The sequence below is a fragment of the Phyllostomus hastatus genome, unplaced genomic scaffold, assembly GCF_019186645.2.
Source record: "Phyllostomus hastatus isolate PE091 unplaced genomic scaffold, TTU_PhHast_1.1 phas_contig_58, whole genome shotgun sequence".
Taxonomy (NCBI): domain Eukaryota; kingdom Metazoa; phylum Chordata; class Mammalia; order Chiroptera; family Phyllostomidae; genus Phyllostomus; species Phyllostomus hastatus.
Genome location: NW_025333916.1, coordinates 42,018,837 through 42,040,425, shown reverse-complemented (window position 1 = coordinate 42,040,425; position 21,589 = coordinate 42,018,837). Strand labels below are relative to the sequence as shown.

At 43.7% G+C, this 21,589-nt stretch overlaps 1 protein-coding gene across 10 annotated transcripts in view; it reads right to left on the bottom strand.

The window, feature by feature from the left end:
* Positions 1 to 21,589, bottom strand: part of TRIO (trio Rho guanine nucleotide exchange factor) — a 325,844-nt gene that overhangs the window by 193,075 nt on the left and 111,180 nt on the right. For all 10 annotated transcript variants that reach the window (XM_045848128.1, XM_045848129.1, XM_045848130.1 and 7 more), the window contains exons 2-6: positions 21,448 to 21,522; positions 11,527 to 11,641; positions 5,309 to 5,501; positions 2,146 to 2,658; positions 502 to 624 (exon numbers count right to left, since the gene is read on the bottom strand). In XM_045848128.1, the coding sequence (XP_045704084.1) occupies positions 502 to 624; positions 2,146 to 2,658; positions 5,309 to 5,501; positions 11,527 to 11,641; positions 21,448 to 21,522 (1,019 nt within the window). The remainder of the gene's footprint in view (positions 1 to 501; positions 625 to 2,145; positions 2,659 to 5,308; positions 5,502 to 11,526; positions 11,642 to 21,447; positions 21,523 to 21,589) is intronic.

Here is a 21,589-nt window from a genome sequence, read left to right as displayed (position 1 = left end):
GCCAGGGGATTCCAGGCAGGCCTGACATCCAGACCCCAGTCCTTCAACGTGGGAGGAAATCTCATGTCTTAGGAGAACTGGAGTATGCTTTTGAGGTTAGAAGCAGGCTGGCTAATTTCTTGGTCTTCAAGAACAGCCAGCACACTGACAGGGTCTCTTCAGGGGATGCACTAGGCTTCCGTCTGAGGAGCTTTTCCAGAACCCTGCTGGCTTCTAAGAGGTAGAGCACAGGAACTGGCATCCACGTGACTGGTTCAAGTTCCACTGGTTTGTCTGCTTGCTCATTTTCATTTTTGTTTGCTGAAAACTGAAAACCAGCTACTTAGACCCTGCTAACACTAAGAGCGTCCCACACTTGGAGGTCAGCTGCCACCATCCAATCAGTGACTCTGCAGGCCCCACAGGGCCTCCCTGCTGCGTGCTGGGCTGTGCTCTGTGTGAATGCCCTCCACGCTCACATACTTTCCCAGGCAGCATACATCGGTTCTGACAGAATCTTACCATACAGTTCATAGCGAAGTGGTTGTGCTGTGTCTGAAGCTCCATTGCATGAGGATGGCTGGTCCCAATCTCAGTGTAGCTGTTCAGAAACAGGCCCTTGTTGTGTGTGATCCAGTCAAACATCTATCGGAACAAAAAAGACAACCTGGAATCACTCCAGAAAGAGAAATGACTGACATGAACCCAGGAACAGGGCCAAACGCAGAAAAGGCAACATCCTTCATTCGAAAACCTCTCAGACATTTGGGCCCGGGAGATTCCTGACTTCTCAGAAGTCAATGCAGCCCTGAACTTGCAGGATCTGTAAGAAAACCTTATATAATGGGTTCCTTTGCAGGTGAAGAATTAAGGAGCAAAGGTCTTCATATTCCCCAGGCTAATTAAGAACTCGAGTCTTTTGACTCTCAACCCAGCTCCCCTGCTACATTCAGCCACTTAGCGGGCCACACTGCTCTTCCATTAACGACCTGGTAGGGGGAAGTGGGGTTACGGTCTCCCAGTGGGCTTTCCCACACCCTCAGGTTACAGAAAGCAATTACAAAGACCGAAAGATCATATTCTTCAATGTAAGAAGTACAAAAGAAACCTGGGAAAATGCAAACAACGCAAATTTACTGTGAAAATGAAAACAGATTGTGAAAACATGAACAAAGACATCTCTCTTAAGGTTCAGGGGAGGTGCTACCTGGAAGAGGATGGCAATTACGTTGTTCACAAGGAAACACTCGGGGTGGGGAAACAGCCTATCAGTTACCATAGCACTGGAGTTAAGACTTGAACCAGAATACCAGAGATGGTCAGCTGCTTTTCTAGTAAATAAAGATTTTCTAGTGTCTCTGACAAGGTGGTGCTTAAAACATAAGTACACTAACAGATGTGTCAAAAGCTTACCAAGTAACAGTACTGGATGGTCACCTTCTAAAAGATCTTTTTATGGCAAAGATTTCTAGTGTCGTTTTTTTAATTTACAAAATATTCCCTATCCGTGAAAAAGTTTCAATAAGCTCAACTAAAGAGAGATCAATTCACCCACATTCATGGCTTGCAACACTGTCCATAAATAAGTGCACTGTTTTCAAATGGCTACGAGTGAGCTACCCAGCAACTGACAAGAATTCTCGTTGACTCGTTGGTTTGTCTGGGGAACAAGAATAAAACATGAAACCATAAACAATTATTGCCTGTATTTCCTAGATGCTATTACTTTTAATGCACTATTGACTTTTATTAGAAAAAAATATCTGAATGGTGTTCAGATATTTGAACTTTTCATATGTGGAAGGGCAGTTATTAGCAAAAGACACATATATGTAATTATTGCTTTCAATAATATAATCCTATAAACTTTTCACTCTTTTAGCCGAAGGTGTCATTTCATCTCTCTTACACACATTTTAAAGCAAGCTATCAGTAATAATAACTCAAAGTTTCTAAAACAGCACTGCACTGCACAAGGAATAACAGGGAAAAGCAGATGCAGGGCGCTCTCTGAACTGACACTTGCTGTTTCTAACCAGTGTCAGGAGAGCACCCTACCCTGCCCCAGCCCTCTCTTCACCACACCGGCCTTGGCTGCTGAGACCTAATGACCCAGGAAGCTTCCCGCCACATCTCATGTTAGCATCCCTCTCCCCTCTCCTTTACCTTCTCAGCATCCTGTTCAAACAGCCTCAGCTGAAAGCACTGGTCCAGCTTCAGTTTCCTCACATGCCACATCTGGTGCAGATGCTGCCGTGTCGAGTGCAGCCTGTCCAACATGGCGGACACCTTGGGCAAGAGGCTCTGCAGGTCTGCATTGCCTGACCCTGAGTTCTTTTTGGGGAAGCTGTCACTGCTCTGAATCCTCTGGAGCAGCTTCTGTCCCTCTAAATCCAAGTCCTCTATGGGGGCCTTAATCACCTTCTTCTTTAGTTGGGAATGTTCCTCGATCATATTCCGAGCCCCATCTAAATCCTGAGGCAACTCCTTCTTGGCTAGGATGTCCTGAAGTTCCTCCAGCCGAGAGAGCATATGGGTTGCATTGCTAATGTAATCTTCAAAAGCAACTCTGATTTCAATCCATTCTTCATGGTTGTATTCCAAGCAGCCATCAAACTCGGGAGTTAGCTGAGAAGGATCAACTACTTTGGTAAGGCCTTCTAAAGAGACCATATTTGTCTTAAGGGGAAAAAAAATATGTATGAGAAGATGAACCAACTCTACACAGTCTTATCATAAAGCAATTAGCAACACTTATCACAGATTTTCAAACTTAAAGCAAGTAACCTATTTATAGAAAACATACCATACCTTGTTCTGGCCCTGTAAAAATAAATGTAAGTAAAAGAAGCATTATAGTAGAGTCAGTGAAAATAAACCTATTAGAGCAACACATATATACTTAGAATCATATATATTTCATGAGTGCTAAAGAAATTTTATTTCTTTCAAAGAATGTGGAAATTAACCCACTATCTTAGGCACATTGACCAAGAAACGTGTTAAAATTGCCAAGTAGAGGGCAGATGATTCAGAAACTTCACTTTTATCAACACAGAATCCCTCATCCATGCCACTCTGCCATCTCACTCTCAACAGAGAACTCTGTCAAGGCTGCTTACTATTTGTGATCAAGCTAACGTCTTGTTCGTGGGCTTCAAACACCCCTTGGAGCACAGCACTTTCCATGAAGGGTAATTATTTGTGGACTGCTTATTAGGTGACTGGTCAACGCCGCTGTGACCAAACCACCCTCATCATTTCTGTTTCCTAAACTCCACCTCCACTGAGTAACAGATGAGGGGATATGAATGACCTTTTCTTAATGTAGAAAATATACAAGGGTCAGCAAGAAAGCTGACAGAAGCTCTTTTCACAATGGGGAAGACAGAACAGTTCATTCACTGCAATAATCTACCACAATTCTGAGCAGCATAAGTGTTGTGCGTACTCTGAACTACGTGACAAAGTTTTAGTCGATTACAACCCAAAGAAGAAATTTTAAACTCACCCTACCTGTCAGGTGTGCTGCAGGATTAATATATGAATTATGCCTCAAGGAAAGCATGGGGGGGGGGGGTCTGGGAGATTAAATGCAAAGACAAAGGTAAAGGAAGAAGATTTGTGGCCTAGACCCAAAAGACAAAAGAGAGAATAGCCCCACCTGTCACCTCCAGCCTTAGAGAAACCTACAGCTGCATCTCTGTGCTGTTTGGCATTAATAAACCGCAAAGGGCAAGAGAGCTAGAAAGAGGGGCTGCTTCTTGTAGAGAATCGACTGTAAGTTCATTCCTTTCTCATTTGCCTGGACTTTTAATAAAGTCCATGGGGACAAACAAGTTGAATAGAAAAACCAGGAACAGACACCTTAAAGGCCTGAGGGAGAGAGCAAATTTAAACTAACTAAAACTTGCATGCATTATTTTGCCAAACCATTATTTCTGCTTAGAACATGCACAGTTAAATACAATGCACTTTAAATTCTGCATCAAGAAAATTGTAAGACCTAATAAATCACTCTCCAAAATCATTTCTAATTGTATATGAAGGTAAAGGCTTACTGGTTCCATGCTTCACCTAAATCTCTTGAATGTAGTTTCAAGTCAAAATTAAATTCAGAATTCAGATGGAAAATCAGTACCATGGAAAGAGTTTTAAAAATGCAGGTAACACACATGTGAAAACATTTTGAAAAGTGTAACATGTAACATAAAGCTTGAGGATTAATACTGGGTGAGGTAGTTAATACTACTAGTGCTGTTGAAGGGGACCAAAGTCTTGCCACGTCAAAATATGTCTTCTGGGATACTGATTTTTAAGCTGGTTATTAAGAAACAATAGACTCGGAAAGAACCTTTGACCCTTTACCTGCCTCAAGGAATACAGATAGAAGAAAACCAAGGAAGAGAACATCACCTTGGCATCATGATATAAACTAAAACTAAGCAAAGACTGTTTGTTGGACTCCTCTCTGTATCCCATTGTTTCTGGGTGGCCCAGCAAAAGTCTGTTTACTAACGAGTTTGCTCTTTATCATCTACCTGTGAATGTCCTGCTTTCCCTTTGAAATCCCTCCTTTCTCCATTGTCCAAAATGGCACATAAACCTCAACTGCCCATTGGGTCTTCAGGTCTCAGATTCCTGCAGCACTCCTGCATGCACATCCAAAGTCGATTTCGAACATTTTCTGTTGGCCTGTCTCATGTTAATTTGGTTATTAGACCAGCCAGAAAAACTTAGAATGGTGAGAGAAAAATTACTTTTTTCCACCCTCACACTGTTTACCTTAAAATACATGAATATAATCAATGAACCCTAATGTTTGGGAAAGTTGTTAGAAGAAGCAAAAGCAATTATTATTACCATCATTAGAAAATATCCAAATTGTATTACAGAATAGGGCATGCATCCAGCTTCGAGCTGGCCAGAACCCTTTTCCCCACATAATCTTCTCATTAAACTAACTGCATCACAGCCTTGCTAGAACCTTGGTAGCTCAAGGAGAGGTTAGAGTGGAAAGACAAGCAAGTTAACAGGTCGAAGTTCGTTTTATACACTGTCTGCAAGGCAGCGACCTTACCCACCACCCAAAACCAAGAGAACAGAAACTAAACCCATCTTGGGTAAAATGATCCACTCGGATAACACAACAAATGAACCTAATTTTGTTATTTCATGCAAAAGCTAATGTTATATATGTACATAAGATATGCAGTTCCCATTTAATATAGGGTTAAAAAACGTTATCAGTCTACATGATGAGGAAAAAGTCATTTTTCAACAAACCACATGTATGGTTGTAGTTGGTCTGGCCACACATGGAAGTTACCTCAAATTCAAATTTAGAACTGCCAAAATTAGTCCTCTGTTTCTGCCAAAAGTTGTCTGGCTTGATTATCAGTGCAACGTGAATGCAGCAGGGGAAGGACTCCTGCAGGATCTTCAGCAGAGGCTTAATGGAATCCCACTTGGACCCACGCATGTCCACAATCACTGTGAAGCCTCGCTTGCAGACTTCTTCACTGGAGGAAAGGAAAACACACGTTCAAGCCACACAACTCTTGCCCTGTTTTCTGGGCGGAGTCCCGCTGGGCGTGGGTAACTCTGCCTATGTCCTCCTGATGTCTGTGGGTCACTGTCAGGTGGGGACCAGAAGGGAAAGGGTACCCCCCCACCCCGGCTCCACAGCCTGGCTGCAGGTCAGCACTGTGGAGAGTAGGGAGGGGTGAGGAAGGACATTGGAAATCAATTCAGAAAGAGGTCAGATCTTACCTGTGGAATCAAACTCTTTCTCACCCTCCCTTGTCATGAAAGAATAGCCATGGCTATTCATGCACCCGAGAACAATGATGGCTTGAAATAGGGTTCAACACTGAAAACATTCAAAACTTCATTTTGTATGTATGGTTTTGCAGCCTGTCTCCCCTTTAGGAGAAAAACAACTCGCATATAAACTGATCGCTCACGCTGCCTAGCACCTACTACAGCAAAGGTCCTTGGTGAGCACTAAATGGGGCCAGACCTGACAGTGTGCACAGCACCCAGGTTGTGTCACAGCCCCGTGAATGGCAGTCACCCAGGACTCTCCAGCCACAGGCGCTAAAACCACCCCCACCAATGTGCTGGCGTGAAAAGTGGGAACTTTCCAATGTCACTTTTTGTTTCTTTTAATTTGTCCCAGGACCCTGGGCTATCTCAGAAGCTCTCCAGTGTGGCCTGCTGGTCCACCCTTGGCACCCTTCTGGCGGAACTGTGGGGTCAGCCTATTTTCACAGTAACACTGAGATTATCTGCCTTTTCACCCGGTTGCAATGATGTTGTAAAGGCGGTGGCGGGAGCTCTGCTCACCCTGAGCACAGATCACGGCAGTGCAGGAAGTCATTGTAACCTTCCTCTCCACGCTCTTACAGAGTGAGCAAACAAAACAAAAAGCCAGTTTTTTTAGAGTGACCTTGATGAAGCAATACAAATTACTAATTTTATTAAATCTCAACCCCTGACTACATGGTAAACACATATAATGCACTTCTGTAATAAAGAATAAACAATAGGCATCAAAGATAAAACACAGGTGAAAGCTTTATCCTCACTTGGCTGTAACTTCAGGATTACACGGCCTTGCACTTAAGGAACAGCCTCACCCTCACCGCCGTGTAGTAAGCACACAGTGCGCAGAGGCTGCTGATGCTGGTGCAGGCATGACCAGGTGATGGCTGCCTGCAAGCGCTTCAGAAATACACCTAAGGCCTCATGAGCACCAACGGGGAGTTTAAGGTTTCCACCTGACATAAATGTAGCGGGACTATGGGAAACGTATTTGACATTTTGTCTGCCTCGTGTAATCACCTGAGAAATTAGTCTAAATGAAAAACTCAGAAAACTAATTGCTATCATAAGTGATGTGAAAAAGCCCCCAAAATTTAAGTCAAAATTAAAACCAATTTCATGCTCTATTGAATGAGTTCACTGCTCTTCCCTCCCCTCCCTTTTCCCCTCACATATGTGGCGCACGCATACACACACACACCCCACACACACATTCTCCTCCTTATCCTGATTCACACCATCAGACTCACTGACACCCCGAGTTTCGCAGATATAGAAGTTCCTCAGACAGCTACATCAGTGTAAGAAGCTGTCAGAGAAATATTCTGGAGAAGTCTGTGGGGACAGAGCCTGAGTGGATGGTGGCTCACAACCCGAGGAACCTGGTGTCGAAAGCCACAAAGAGAAAACGGGCGGACCCAGTGGCCTAGCTCACCAGTCACATGCGGACGACCACAGGGGTGAGCTGATAGTGCCAGTCGCCTGCTCCTACGTGACTCGGAACCTGAAAGGAGTTAACACGCGGATCACACGCTCCTCGTGCTACCCCCTCAGGGTCTCACGTAGGGCCTACCTGGGCTGCAAGCCAGCCAACACCAAAGGCCTCCTTCACAAATCCTAGAGGCAAACAGGGCTTCCAGAAACATCTGAAAATCTCCCACGTTGCTGAAATGAAGGATTCCGGACCTCCGTGGGGTCTAGTGGTGTTTGCACAGTTTCGGGATTCCATTCAGTAGAAATGCCAGGGCCCCGAGGTGGGGGCAAGGCCAGCCCGGGCAGGAAGAGGCCTTGTACCCCATCCAGGCTCCCAGACTCTGCTGCCACACTCGGTGGGACACCACGAATACGTGTGTTTCACTGTTTTATTAGCTGCTGTTCGGTCGACTGCACTTTAAACATCAGTCTTCACCAGATCAAGACAAATTCTCTGGCAGCCCGTCTTCCTCCTCCTCGCACAGCCGACACAGTATGTACATAAAACTGCAAAGCCCCTCCACTTGAAAGCGGCTTAGAAAGAATCCTGAGTAACTCCAGACCTAACAACAGGAATGAGCCAGAGAAGAACACAACTGAAAGGTACCCTGCGCTCGCACAGTTTGCAGAAGGATTAACGATTCGCCCTCCTCCGCAATCAAACTGTTAGCGCCCAGAGACTTCCCGAGAAATGAAAACTGCGCACGCACCAGACTGGGAGCACACACCTTCCGACCCCTCCGTCTTTACCAAGTCCACGCCGGTCATTGTTAGGGAACCTTCCTGAGCCCAGTTCTGCTCATGAGCAGCTAGGGAACATGCGCGGCTGCTGGCCACAGTCCACCGTGAACACGAACGAGCGCACTGGGAAACGTGACTTACGAGGCAGTGCGGTTGGCGGTTTGTCAAAGAGCCTCGCTTTATCTATGGGATACAGAAATTTTAGATAAAACTGAGGTCCCTTCTCAACACAGGTCTCTAAAAAAGAGGAACTCTACTTTCTTTACTTCCTAGAAAGTCCCTTCTTATGTGAAAGTTCATAAACGAATCCATGAAAAATCTCCCCATTGTTTCATTACTGACCGAAGAGAGTCAGAGCAGTTAGTCCATTTAGCTACTATAAATCATTTTAATGTTCTAGAACATACTAAGAACAATAAACACCTAGAGGAGTACCAAGACTGCTGTTGTTTTCATCGCTGCACAGGAATCCCCATTACACCCTCAGGAAGTTCTGCCGTGGCATGATTCTCCTGCACACATTTAACAGAAAGTTTCCTTGCACGTGAATTCTAGGAAAATTGCTTCATCACTCCTTTTTTTAAAGGAGGGGGAGGGGCATGGGAGGTGACCCAAGTAGTAAATAAACCCCAGTGACACCCCTCTCAGATCACATTATGTGGAACTGTGAGGGCCACATTCTGAGAGGCACAGCCTGGAGGCCACGCAGAAGACACGCGAGGTGATCTGGCTCTAGCACACGTCAAAAGGAAAGTAGCCGAAGGAAGGGAGGAGAGCAAACTCGAAAAGATGGAAATTATACGCTAATTCTGAGGCAGCCACTGAAGCCGAGGCACTGCGCTGGGCGTGCACATAAATCATCTTACTCAATACGCACAATGATCCAAAGGAGTGCCGATTAGCATCACAGTTTGTAGATCAGGAAACAGATAAAAGTAATTAAGGAGCTCGTGCCAAGTCACAGTCAGTGTGACTCTACCCGTGCTTTCCAGGATGGCACGCTTCTCCACATTCCGGGATGTGGAGGGACGGAGGGACAGCCAGAGCTACCTTCACATCACAAAAAATTTGGGGAATAATGGACAGGGGAAGAAATCTCGCAGACCCTTAGGGCTGTTTTATACCACTCAGAGAGTACAAGCAAACCCACAAGTCCAAAGAAATTCACACACCATTAATTTTCTGATGACTTTCATCGATCCTGTTGTTTGGCTAAAACAGTCCTCACTAGTTCTTCTGGGGTCAGTGTGGGACCACAGGGTGGGGCTGGCGGTGGGGGGGACCCAGAGAGAACTCGTCCGGTTGCCACTGCTGTCCACCTGGACCACTGGGGAATCTTCCTCCATCATCACTTGGCAAACAAATGCGTCACTTACATGTCATTCCCACCTGTCTATCTGCTCATTAACCAAGGACGAGCAAATGGCATTTCTTGTCCCTTGGAACTGTAAATATAGAAGCAAATCTAGGCAATGAAATGAAGTGACTGTGCTCCATAGTTGGAGGGTCACCCTATGCACTTAATTGTTGATGAGCAAAAGAATAGAATGTTTGGGATTTGTTACAAAATATTCCACAGGGAAAACTCGAGGAAAACAAGACTGGCAAAACTTCGTAACTGTGGAAGCTAGATGACAGGTACGTGATGTTTGCTACTCTGTCTACTTTGGTGTCTGCTCACAATTTCCCAGTGACAAAGTTTTGTGTGTGTGTGTGTGTGTGTTTTAAAGTGGGTCATCCAGGTGATCCAAAACATACCTGAATCAACTTTTTAATAATATTTATACTACTCTGCCTAGAACTCAGGCTGGGTTTCAGCTTTTTTCTAGACAACACAGCACCACACCTTAGAACAGTGAAAACAGTGAAAAATCCCAAACCGCCAGAGCTTAATGTGAATGAAATGAAAAGTTAACTTTTTACATTTACAGTCAAAACAGATTTCGAAACTAGAAAGCAAGTTGACAAAGTTACCTTCAGCAATTCAATTATGTAATTTAAAAAACCACCTTGATGATACCCAATTCAAAGCATTTTCCATTCCACTAGACGACAACTATCATTTTGCTAGGGAAGAATTTTTTTGCCATTGCCCCGTGTATTGCTCTACTTCTTTTTCCATCATTAGCACAGTGCCTGGCACCTCAGAACTCAGTAAATGGCAGCTCTCAACGACACTGTTATTCAGAAGTGATAGTGAGTCATACATAACTTCTAAAATTCTTTCCAGCTGTTTGATTTCAATAGTTCAGCAATCCAAGAAAACACCAGAAGAAGGAGGGAAAACATCTTCTGTATGTGTAAATGGGGCGCTATCCCTTTGTCGCTGATGATACCAAGTGAAAGCCCTCCCATGAAGGACTCCCACACAGAAAACCCAGACCGTCGGCTGCATCCTCCACGGCCGCAGCTGTGCTCCCCGGGTGGCGTCCCAGACCCTGTGCAGGGGAGGGTCTGGTACCTTCACCTCGACCTTCAGAACCTATGATGTTGCCACTGATCATCTCTTATTAAATATGCTCTTGCATAACGTGTTCCTTAAAGTGACCATATACTCCAGCCTCTACTATGACTGAGGGTTTTTTCTTTCATATGTCCTCATTTAGTCACTTAGGAAATGCCATCCTTTAGCATACGTCTTTCTGGAATAAAGATTTCCTTTTCTTCAGAGGGAAGCATCTCTCCAAATCTCAGCACACAACAGTCTCTTGTTTCAGGTGTGGCTATATCCTTGGATGACATCATAGTAGTATTCTACTTCCCAAAAAGTAATCTGAACAATGAAATGGGGATATTAACGTAGGGGGGACTTCTCTCCCTAGTTGTCATCTAGCAGTGCTGTAAGTAAAACCACAATTAGGGCAGAAATGAATATTCTAAATTCCTCAAGTATACACTCAGGCCAATTCCTACGCATCGTTCCTCACTTCAGGGCTCTCCAGAAAATAAAGCTTTGCCTATTGGTGTTCTTTTGCAACCAGATTCCCTGACTATCTCCCTGACTACCACCAATGGTCTCTCAGATTGGGTGAGGCTCCCAAACTTGATGTCCTGTTAGTTGGGAAGGATTTTTAATGCCCCACAAACTTTATGCTACAAACCAATGAGATCATTTATGGACCCACGGCTCAGGAGGAAACAGAAGCGCATCACAAACAGCACTCTCTGGCTCCCAGGGCACAAGTCTGATCTCAGAATTGCCAACCACACTCTCCTTCACTTCTACCCAGGCCCCCGGTCCCAACACCCACCTACGGGCACCCCCACCCACCATCTTACATGCAGCTATTCACTCAAAACACGTCCCTTCTTGTCCTGCCTCCCAGAAGTGCTACAAGCATGACAGAAGGGTCACTAAGTGGAAATACGGAGACAGATCATGACTTTAATTTTGTACTACTTTGTCCACTTGGAACAGAAGCTGGGGTTTAGTTTTTTTCTAGAGAGCACGGTGCCACACCTTAGAAGAGTGAAAACAGTGAGAAGCCCCAGCGCCCCAGAACTTACCTAGGGATACAGGCCAGGTAGGAAATGAGTCTCCTGAGATCCTCCTGTCGTATTCTGTCATGATTGCTGCGGGCTGGAAAGGTTAAAATGGGACCCCCACGTTTATCTCTGCCGCCTGAAAAACAAACATTTGGAGTACACTTAGACAAAACAAGAGAAGACAGCACACTAACGTGCCACTAAGTCCGAGAGCGTCACCCTTGCAGTCACACGAAGCTGTACCTCTGTCAGCCGCATGGCCGGGAAGGACTGCAAAAGGCCGCAGTCCCTGCTCCAGTGGGCCATGGCCAGGCTAGCTGCCCACCCCCAGGCCTCTGTAGAGAAAGGTTGCGTTCTGCACACCACCTGGAAGATGCCACCAAAGGCCCTGTCCTTTTCTTCCACAGTGTCTCCTCCTTTCTCCAGTTTTACGTCTGGAGAGAGAAAAGTTTTCACACACAGGTGCTCACTCACTTAAACAACCAGCCACCTCCCCCCAACCTGCCACTCTCTCCCTCCCCTCTTCATTTTCCCCTCTCATCCCACCCCCACCTGCATTCCGTGCTCTCTCTTTGCCATCACCCAAACTGGGTTTTAAGTCTTGAGAGGGAAAAAGACTGAGATGTTCTTCAAACTTCACGCTGAAGACAACTTTATATAACCTGGAGCTGGGGCAACTTCCTCTCTCCAGGGTGGTACCCAGCCCCATTGGCCAACAATCTCTCACACAAACCCACATCTACCAAAATAGAAAAAAAATGCACGAGGTTGGGAAGTGGAGGGAGCTTTGCATGCAAGAATTATAAAGCAGAACTAAACTAGTTAAGGACTTTAGACAAGTTACATCACATACTAAGTACAAACCTCAGATAATTGGCCTCTGATAGATGTGCAAAAATATTAACAAAGACACAATTCTAATGAAGTCTGCTGGTACCACAGACAATTTTTTGTGAAATTGTCACATATATTTTATTATTTCTATCAGAGTTTTCAGGAAAGAAAACGCAGAATAAAAACTGACCCTTCTCAAGTGGATCCTTCATTTAATTTTATAACTCTGGTCATCTCTCTTTGGAAGCACAGCACTAAGATCTCAAAACTCAAGTCACAATATACAACTCTTAATTATTTTCTCATCTTAATTACTTACCTCATACGCATAGGTAAAATTATAAAGCAAGCAAATAACAACAGAAAACCTGATTCTTTCCTTTTAAAAAGGCCAAGAAGGTATTCAGCAGAATGTTATTTTAAAAATACATTTTATGAATATGGGTGTTTACAATTTCCTGGGACAATTAACACTCTCTCTAAACAGGAATAAACTTAACTCTGATCATTTAAAATAATCCACATATACTGTTCCATTACACGGCCTAGAAAAGTGTTAAATTATATATAAATCCAGTAACTCTGGTATCAAATGAGAACAGCACTAAATCAGAGCCACCAGCACCGAGTCTGTGCACGGTAACCAGCGGTAGACGGCACGTCTGACTGGATCACCACGACGACCCTGTTAAGAGGTCATATCCTTCCAGCTGTGTAATTAAAGATCCAGAGGGTCAAAGAGCTTCCATAAAGACAAAAGGACGTGTCAGCATGGTCATAGCCGGGCCCTTTGCCCTGACAAGAACTTTCGTAACTTTTCAAACTAACAGCTTTAGTTCTTTCTGAAGTAGTAAAAATGTCATGAGGACAACTGAGCGATGGGCTCCTCGGCTTTGTCTGTGAATGGAAAGTACTACTGACAGTGAGAGGCAACACTGCTACAGTGAACAGAACGTCATTAGCAAGGAACAGTCTACAACATCAGACGGTGTTTGCAGGGTGGTATCAACAGCTCTAGTTTCCTGGAATACCTCTTGTCTCCAATATAAGACAGGAAACAATTTTAATATTTTTATTCCCCCACATTTCTCCTTCTTTTCAAAAAGGAATCAATATCCTTATCAAAAACATTACAGCTCAACACATATTATAGAAATTTGACTTTTTAAAAATACAGTATGGTATTTAGATTAAAACATTTACCCCTTCTTGGTAAAGAGAATCATATCTAACATTTTCCTGAACTACCTTTCTGAATTTCTTAAATGCAACAATGCTTGACTCAGGAGGGAGATGAAATGTCAAGGACCTATATTCAGCTCTCCTCTCTCTGGGATCACTGTATCTCCCAATGCAAGCAAGGCAGGGTTTGCCACGGTGTGAAAAGCAAAATCCAAAGCCTGCCCATCCGAGAGAGTCACGTGGGGAGTCCACAGGTGCGCACACTGCACAAGGCCATCCTGGTCACTCCAAGGCAAGAACGCAATGTAAGTGTGAGAGGAAGTACCGGCTGCTTTCGCTAGACTGCTTCACCTTTCAACTAAGATTTTTCCCAGCCTGGCAGCACTGGTAAGGAGCCCCCTGAGACTTACCGGCAAGCTCTGCCCCCAAACAGGCTCTCATTCATGCCCACAAAAAAAAGCATATTTGAACCTAAATTTGAATTTCAAAATAAAGGGGGGAAAATTTCAATTGGTCTGTTTCTTTTTCCCAGAATGGTGCTTCAGAAAACTCCCTAGAGTAGTTTTAAAATTTCATCAAAAATCACCTACGAATTTAAATATTTAAATAAGAATTGCACAGTCTCTGTTTAATTAATCTAAAATTTTGTTTTCACTTGCAATCCCCCCTGCACTGGGGTATATCTTCCAGTCTGTGGTGTGTCACAGTCGGAGACAGGCAGGTACCAAAACCACCCATCTGCTGACCCTCCCGGTGAGGTTAAAAATACACACATTAGAATTGATGAAATGTATTAATTAGTTCAGAGGTTCATGGTGTCTGAGTCTCGAGGAGCTTAAAGGCAATGCCACAGGCGTCTGTTTAGATTACAGGCACCAAGATTTAACTTGTTTGCAAATACCACCAAAGGCACCCAATGGAAAATACTGTCTGGGTTATAAAGCAGAAATGTTACAACTTCCAAGTTCTCATTCCTGAACTAATAAATAATTACAACAATGCTGTCCCTTATAAAAGCATCATCTACTAAGATATACTAATATGTGTCTGATGTCAACCCGCAGCCTCATGGTAAGACAGGCGGGACAGATGTCAGTCCTATTTTACAGACAGGAAACTCAGTACCTTGGGGTGGACAATAAAAAGAAAAGGGCAGGAAATCCATTTCCTGCACCTACCGACGTCACAGGATATCCATGCAGGAGAGTTTCACAGTCTCTGGACCTCTCCAAGTCCGCAATCAAAACCCAACAGCTCATGAGGGATTATCTGCCTACCCAAATGCGTATTAGTCAAAAAACAAAAGAACACAAAAAAGATACTTTTATTTTCAAGTCTTAGAAAAACCACATCCACTCTGCTCTTCCTCTCCCCATTATTTCTGTAGGGCACCTATCACCTTCCAGTCACCTATATAACTTACACATTCTTTGTGTCTGTCTGTCCCTGCCCGCCCCTCCCCCACCCAAGAGCGGAAGCCCACAGAGGCAGGCAACTTGGCTCATTCACGGGTATCAGTGAGCACTCTCAGTGCTTAGTGAGGGACCAAAGAGCACAGAAAAGATGCTCAGTATATGTCTGCTCCACGAATGGATTCCTCTTCTACACGCCACACGAAGTTAATTAAAAATAGAGCGGCACCTTGGACCTCTTCGTTAACTCATTCCAGAACTCCAAAACCGACAAGTACCCCGTGACGAAGCATTTTCTCTCCCAGGACAGCGCCATGACTCACACAAGTTCTCGCAAGGGCGACGAGTCCTGAGCAAGCGCCAAGTGCTCACGCATTTTTTCCTGGTCAAAATGCCACGAGTATGGGGTTTGACGAGGTCCGAAGCCGACGAGTACGGAGGTGTGACTGCACCTCCCTACCATGTCTCAGGAAGTTAAAGAGGGAAATGCCTGAATGTTTTTACAGGAGGAAATATGGATGCTACATCAACTGAGGTTTGTTTTAATATCAGAAACAAGGCTGGAAAGGTCCCACATTATAGCTACAAATGCCTGTGTGATGATTACTTCCTTAAACCCAGTGACACTCATTTCCCTCTTCCAAAAGGCAAAAAACCCTCCAGGGGACTTAGTCTCTTGAGCAGTATGGCCCAGAATGACCAGAGGCAGCTAGATTCAGAGTTGCCCCTTTATCTTTAAATAAATTAGGAAATCACCTTTCACCCAGTGAGAATGGACTTCTCTTGGAAGACATACTTAGTTGGAGAAGCACAATGTAAATTTTAATGAACTCACTGGATTTTCCTCTGTAACGGCCTTACTTGAATTTCTGGATCAGAACACCATTGAAAACCGTTCTTTACGTCTCCCTGAGGAACATTCTAACTCAGGGCCGTGAAAAGCCCTGAAAAGATGTGGTTTATAAAAGAAAAGTTATGGCCACAATCTCTGAGTCTATTAGGTAACAAAACTCTGTTAAAAGGGTGTCCACTGGTCCCCCACCCCAGGGACAGCTAAAGCCGACGGCTCACCAGCCCCATACCTTCGCCGGCTCGCCTCTTCCTGCCGGGTCCTGAGGACCAGAAACCGGCTTACAGACTGCTTCTCATGAAGACTCTAAGGGGTCTCCAGACTTCTGGGAAGGCCCCTGACTGCCTCCCAGGCAGCCACTAAGGACTCGGACTGTACTAGGCGCTCACAAGAACATACGAGATGAAGGGGAGAGACCCCCTTCCCTATCTGTGAAATACAGAACTCCGCAAAACTGCAGCAAGAGGAATTAAGGTCAGTAGTCAGTCACATTACCAACAGCAAACCTCTGGGCAATCAAATCCCACCTTCCTGTCAATACTTCCACTCGCAAAGGTGAATATTCACCTTGCCCCCCAAAAGCTAATCTAAAAAAGTAACCCAGTGTCCATCCATAGGCAAGTCACTGAATAAACTGTTGAGCACATGCACACAGTGCAGTCACATGCGGCTGTGAAAGAAACGAGACCTCCCCATACGCACTGCTTTCTGGAACGCTGTTTAAGTGAAACAAGTGAGGCACAGAAAACAGTGCGTCGTAATCACTGTTTCTCCAAGGGGAGGGGTATGAGACTGGATGAATGAGTAGACAGAATGCTCTTATTTTAAAAGCATAGGAAATAAACAAAACACTAAATAAAACAAAAAATAAAACGTTTCCTATGGGGGAGGGAAGGTACAGGGTGAAAGAGGTAAGGAGGGAAACTAGATTTTACTACATCTTATCTTTACCGTGTTTTAGTTTTTAACCTTGGAGTGAGGTACTCATTGCACTTACTGTTGAAGCCAGATTAGCTGGCTGTTTTTTTAAGCCTTAAAAACATAAAGCAAAATGAAACAAATACCCCTGAGTTTCAAGGTGGAAGGGACTTGATCCACACAGAGAGGGACTATTTTATGTGACTTTGAAAATGCAGGAAGCGGACAGCACACTGCCGGGGGCACACACCCTGGGGCCACAGAACAACAGAAGTCGCATGGTGGCAGTAACATCAGTATTACAGTGTAAACAAGCAACAGTGTTGATGAGGGCAAGGGCTGAGATTTTTAGTGTACAGGAAAGGAGACATAAGTATATAACCAAAAAAAAAAATATCTGTAATGCTAATTGTAAACTGGAAATTTTAATATGGAGTTATAGGACATCTTAACTCATTGGGGGGAAAATGTCTGTGTGTATGTAAATATATACATACACACACATATGTATTTCCCAGATGTGTCCACTGGAGAGACACAGACACGACAACTGTACCAAGAGTGGCAGCCTTCCTAGATCCCGCAGAGGGACCGGTGACTTTAGAAAAACAGCTGGCTGCACATGTGGAGTGGGACACGGACAGGCGGGCATGAACCACTTGGTTACAGCCGCAAAGAGAGAAGGTGGATTACTGCGGTGCAGGGCTGGATTCAGGAGCCCACCTAAAGAGGCTCCCACTGCCCGCAGATGGGAAAATGTTAACGTCATTAAAAGAAAACAGAATGGACAGTGAATTAAAACACATCAAATATATTTAAAATCATGAGCTCGAAAGGATACTTAAAAAGGCTTCATCATTTTTTTTATTAGTCTAAAATGTCTAATGGTCATTTTTCGTAAATCTGAACACTGGTAAAGGACAACAAGCAATCACTTATACTGCTTTTCCCGTATGAACAGTGTTCTCAGGGTCAGCAAGAACCTTTGGGACATCTCTCTCTATGGAATATCCAAGTTGATAAATGAAGAAGAAAAGGGGTGGGTGGGGCAAGGGAGAGTAATGGGGGCAAAATGGGGAGAACTATAATTGAACAATAAAAAATTAAAAAAAAAGAATGTCAGCGTTTTTCAATCCTAGTAAAATGCCAGATCTAAGCAATGATCATCAATAAATGCTTAACCAGACTCTCCCAATAAAACTCCCAGGAGAACTACCCAATACCAGCCATGAAGGATTCTTGCCTCCTTCCCTGCAAAATCTTAAGTCTAATTAAGCCTCAGGATTTAGCTCCTAATTTTACAAGAAATACAGGGAAAGGGGAACATGCTAAATGACCACCCAGGGATACAACCAGCAAAATCTAAAATACAGGAAAACACCTGGTTTCCTCGTGTAGCAAACATAAAGGGGTAAGACAAAAATAGTAAGAAGGAGAAAGAACCTACAAATTAAAAAAGACATCAGACATATCAACTAATTGCAATATGTAGCCTATAAAAACCACACTATACAACAAGCAGGGAAATTTAAATATTAATTGACTTTTTTAATATTTAAAAATCACTACTTATTTTTAGGTCTGTTCATGGAAGTGTGGGGTTTTTAAGCTTATCTTTTAGCCAACTAAATGTTTATAAATAAAATGACATCATATCTGTAATTTAAAGTTATCCTCAGTGAAGGGAGGGGAGGAGTGAACAGGAACACAGGGAAGCAAGGTCACTGACATAGACCACGGGTCCACAGAAACTCACTATACCCGCCTCCCCTGTGCGGGATGTTGGAGCGCCCCATGATAAAGCCAGCGGGGGCAGGGAGGAGGGTAGTGCTCTTAATTCTGGTAGCTGTCTGTGAGTGGTTTTAAAGCTGAAACCCTAGTGGCATAGGAACATGTTGTGGTTGGAACTCCATATAGGATGTCATACAGAATAGATATGGATGTGTATGTATGTGTATATATACACTTATGACATTAAATACGTAATATATACATTAATTATATATACTATAAACACATATAATGCATTAAGTATATATACAATAAACATAAAGTATACACACTATTAGGTAGAAACTACAGGACACTTCTTTTAGTGCCTTCCTTCTGACTTCAAGCATGAACATCTGACTTCAAGCATATGTCATCTAACCTCACTGAATACTACTTTCTGAATGGAGAAAGTTTTGCTCTCCTACTTCAGTGCAGTGAGGATTACGTTTCAGAGTACCTGGAGATGAGACTGAGGGTCAGAAATGCTCGTGTACAAGAAATGCGCACTGGTTTTTAGATCATGACCTAATAAGTAACTCATGGAATCACTGATCTCTTGGCCTGCTTTTTGGAAAGCCCTGGCTATTCCACGTAATTTACTAAAAGCCAGTCACAAGGAGAGTTTTCACAAAGGTACCATAATATCCCCTAGTATTTTAAAAAAATGGGGTCTTAGCAGAAAGATAAGCAACTCCCAGAACTAGCAGGGGGTGGGGTTGGGAATGGCGAACTGGGCATGGGGTTCTTTGGGGGTTAGTAGAAATGTTCCAGAATTAGACTGTGATCATGGTTGCACAACCTTGTAAATACACTAAAATTCACTGAATTGTGCACTATAAAAAAGGTGGATTTTACATTATGTGAGTTACTTCTCAACAACAAAAGAAGAAAACAGATTCACAGGTGAAATTTTTCAAACAATCATTTGTTTTAGTTTCATGGTGTTTTTCCTCTCCCCTTATTACATGAGATAACAGTGAGCCTAAAGCAACCTGCAGGCAGCGCATGCTAACGCAGCCCGACAAATCTGGGCATGGACCAGAAAGCACAACAATACAAAATCGTGGTGGCACCTTTACTGACTGCGCCTTGTTAACACCCATCCTGCCAGCTCTGGCATTGTAACACAGTTGCACATTCATTTTTTGCAATGCAAAACTTCTCTCCCCACTAAAGACAGCCAGCTTTAATTAACCCTGCAAAATTTAAGGTTTTAGCAAAGATTCATGATAACTCTAAATGATTAATCATTTCATTTCTTTAATTCATTAGAAGGGAAAAAGTTTTAGTTTTGACAGAAACTTAGGTAAAAAATGCCATCTAGTAATGTGTTCTGTATTAAATACCTAACAAGTAATGAACACAAATAAAAATCACCTATCCTACCCTTGCGAAGTTTTACATGCCTGTCTCCAGGGACTCAGCAAAAGAAGACCGCAGTACCCAGAGGTCTGGGGACAGAAGAAGGGACAGAAGGGACAGAAGGGACAGAAGGGACAAGTGCTCTCCTCACAAACCCAGACTTTACAATAGAAAACCAATGAACGTGTGGGAATGAAGTTTCTTTAAGCCTTTCTTACTGATGCTTCCAATATTTATCAGTAGAGTCTTTTCATTCTATTGACTGTAAAATCCATCTGTAAACTCCAAAGTCCAGAGTTTCCAAAACCAGCATGAGCCCGTATTATGCAGTGTCAGGAAGTGATTAGAAAACAGCAAAGGCTACTTTTAACACAGTGAATTACAAGCCAAGAGGTGTTTGCGTTTTCATTTTTTAACCATGTGTCCCCATCGATCTAAACCTCCCTGTTTTCATGAACTTCGTATAATCTTCTGTTAACCTTCCAAATGCATTATGCATTAGATTTACTTCAACGAAACCATCAAGCAATGCCTGACAGGGGCCAAGAAATACTGCTGGATGGAAAAGGCAAGGTAAAAGTAACGAAAACACCATAGGAAGCTGCATCCTACTAACTACATGTGAGTTCCACAGACCCAAAGGACACACAAACCACAGAAAAGCAGCCAGTGGTATTACAAATTCAAAACAAAACACGTTCAAGAGGAGACATCAGATCAGCACAGTGGGCCTGTTTGAGAAAGATAAACAGTTATCAAGGGAAGCACATCCAGAAAGACGGTCTAAAAGCATGTGACCATCTTGAGATTTACTTTCTTATAAAACAGAGCAGAAAAAACTTGCAGATCTTTGTTTTGTAAATGGGTGCCAAACAGATGCAGTACCCAGTGGCTGTCCTCTTCATGTAGGAGGGAGCCCCCAAGGACACAACTCTCATAAAGCCCTAAAGCTGACCCTGCATGTGCAGAAGGGAGGGCAATCAAGTGCCCCAAAGCCTGGCGGACTGGTGCGGACTGGCGCCACGCTGCAGGTGCCCCGAGGATGAGGTTCTACAGGTAAGTGGAGGACCCAGCTGGTGAAGATCACCAGGGCTTTCACGATGCACAGCAAGAGGGCTGTAGCAACTCCAGGACCAGAGGCTAACTCATGGCTACATGAGTTTCCAGAGGAAACTCATGGCTACATGAGTTTCCTCACCTCCCCAAAGAGGCGGCAACAGGTAGCTACAAAGTCCAAGAAACCAAAGTGAAAAATCCAGGACACATCAACATATGGTCACACTCCCAACACTTCTGCAGAGATGACAGACTTTTAAAAAAATAGGTTGTTTTACCTAACTGATTGGGGCAAAAGAGGCACACGTCTGCAGAATGACAGACACAAACATTTCAGTCACCAGTGTTATCTGACTTACCCAGTGCCTGCCGGCGAGAGAAAATGCTTTGGGCGCTAATATCTTGAGAAAACGCTACAAGAATAAAGCAGGTAAAAATCCACCCAAACACCCATGCTTCTGTGGCAGGGGCCAGTGAGCTGGGTTAGTATTTCAGACTCTGATGCTGTATCAGAAATAGGGGATCGATAAAGCAGATTAGAAAGTTAAACTTTACCTGAAAGGTACGCAACTTTTTCCTTTAAAATTGGCAAAACATCCATAGCTTTCATTTCATCGTTTTTCCGAAACCCTGAAATACAGAAGAAAATAAAATTACTAGGATGCTTGAGTGACGTTTAATTTCTTAACCATTCTAT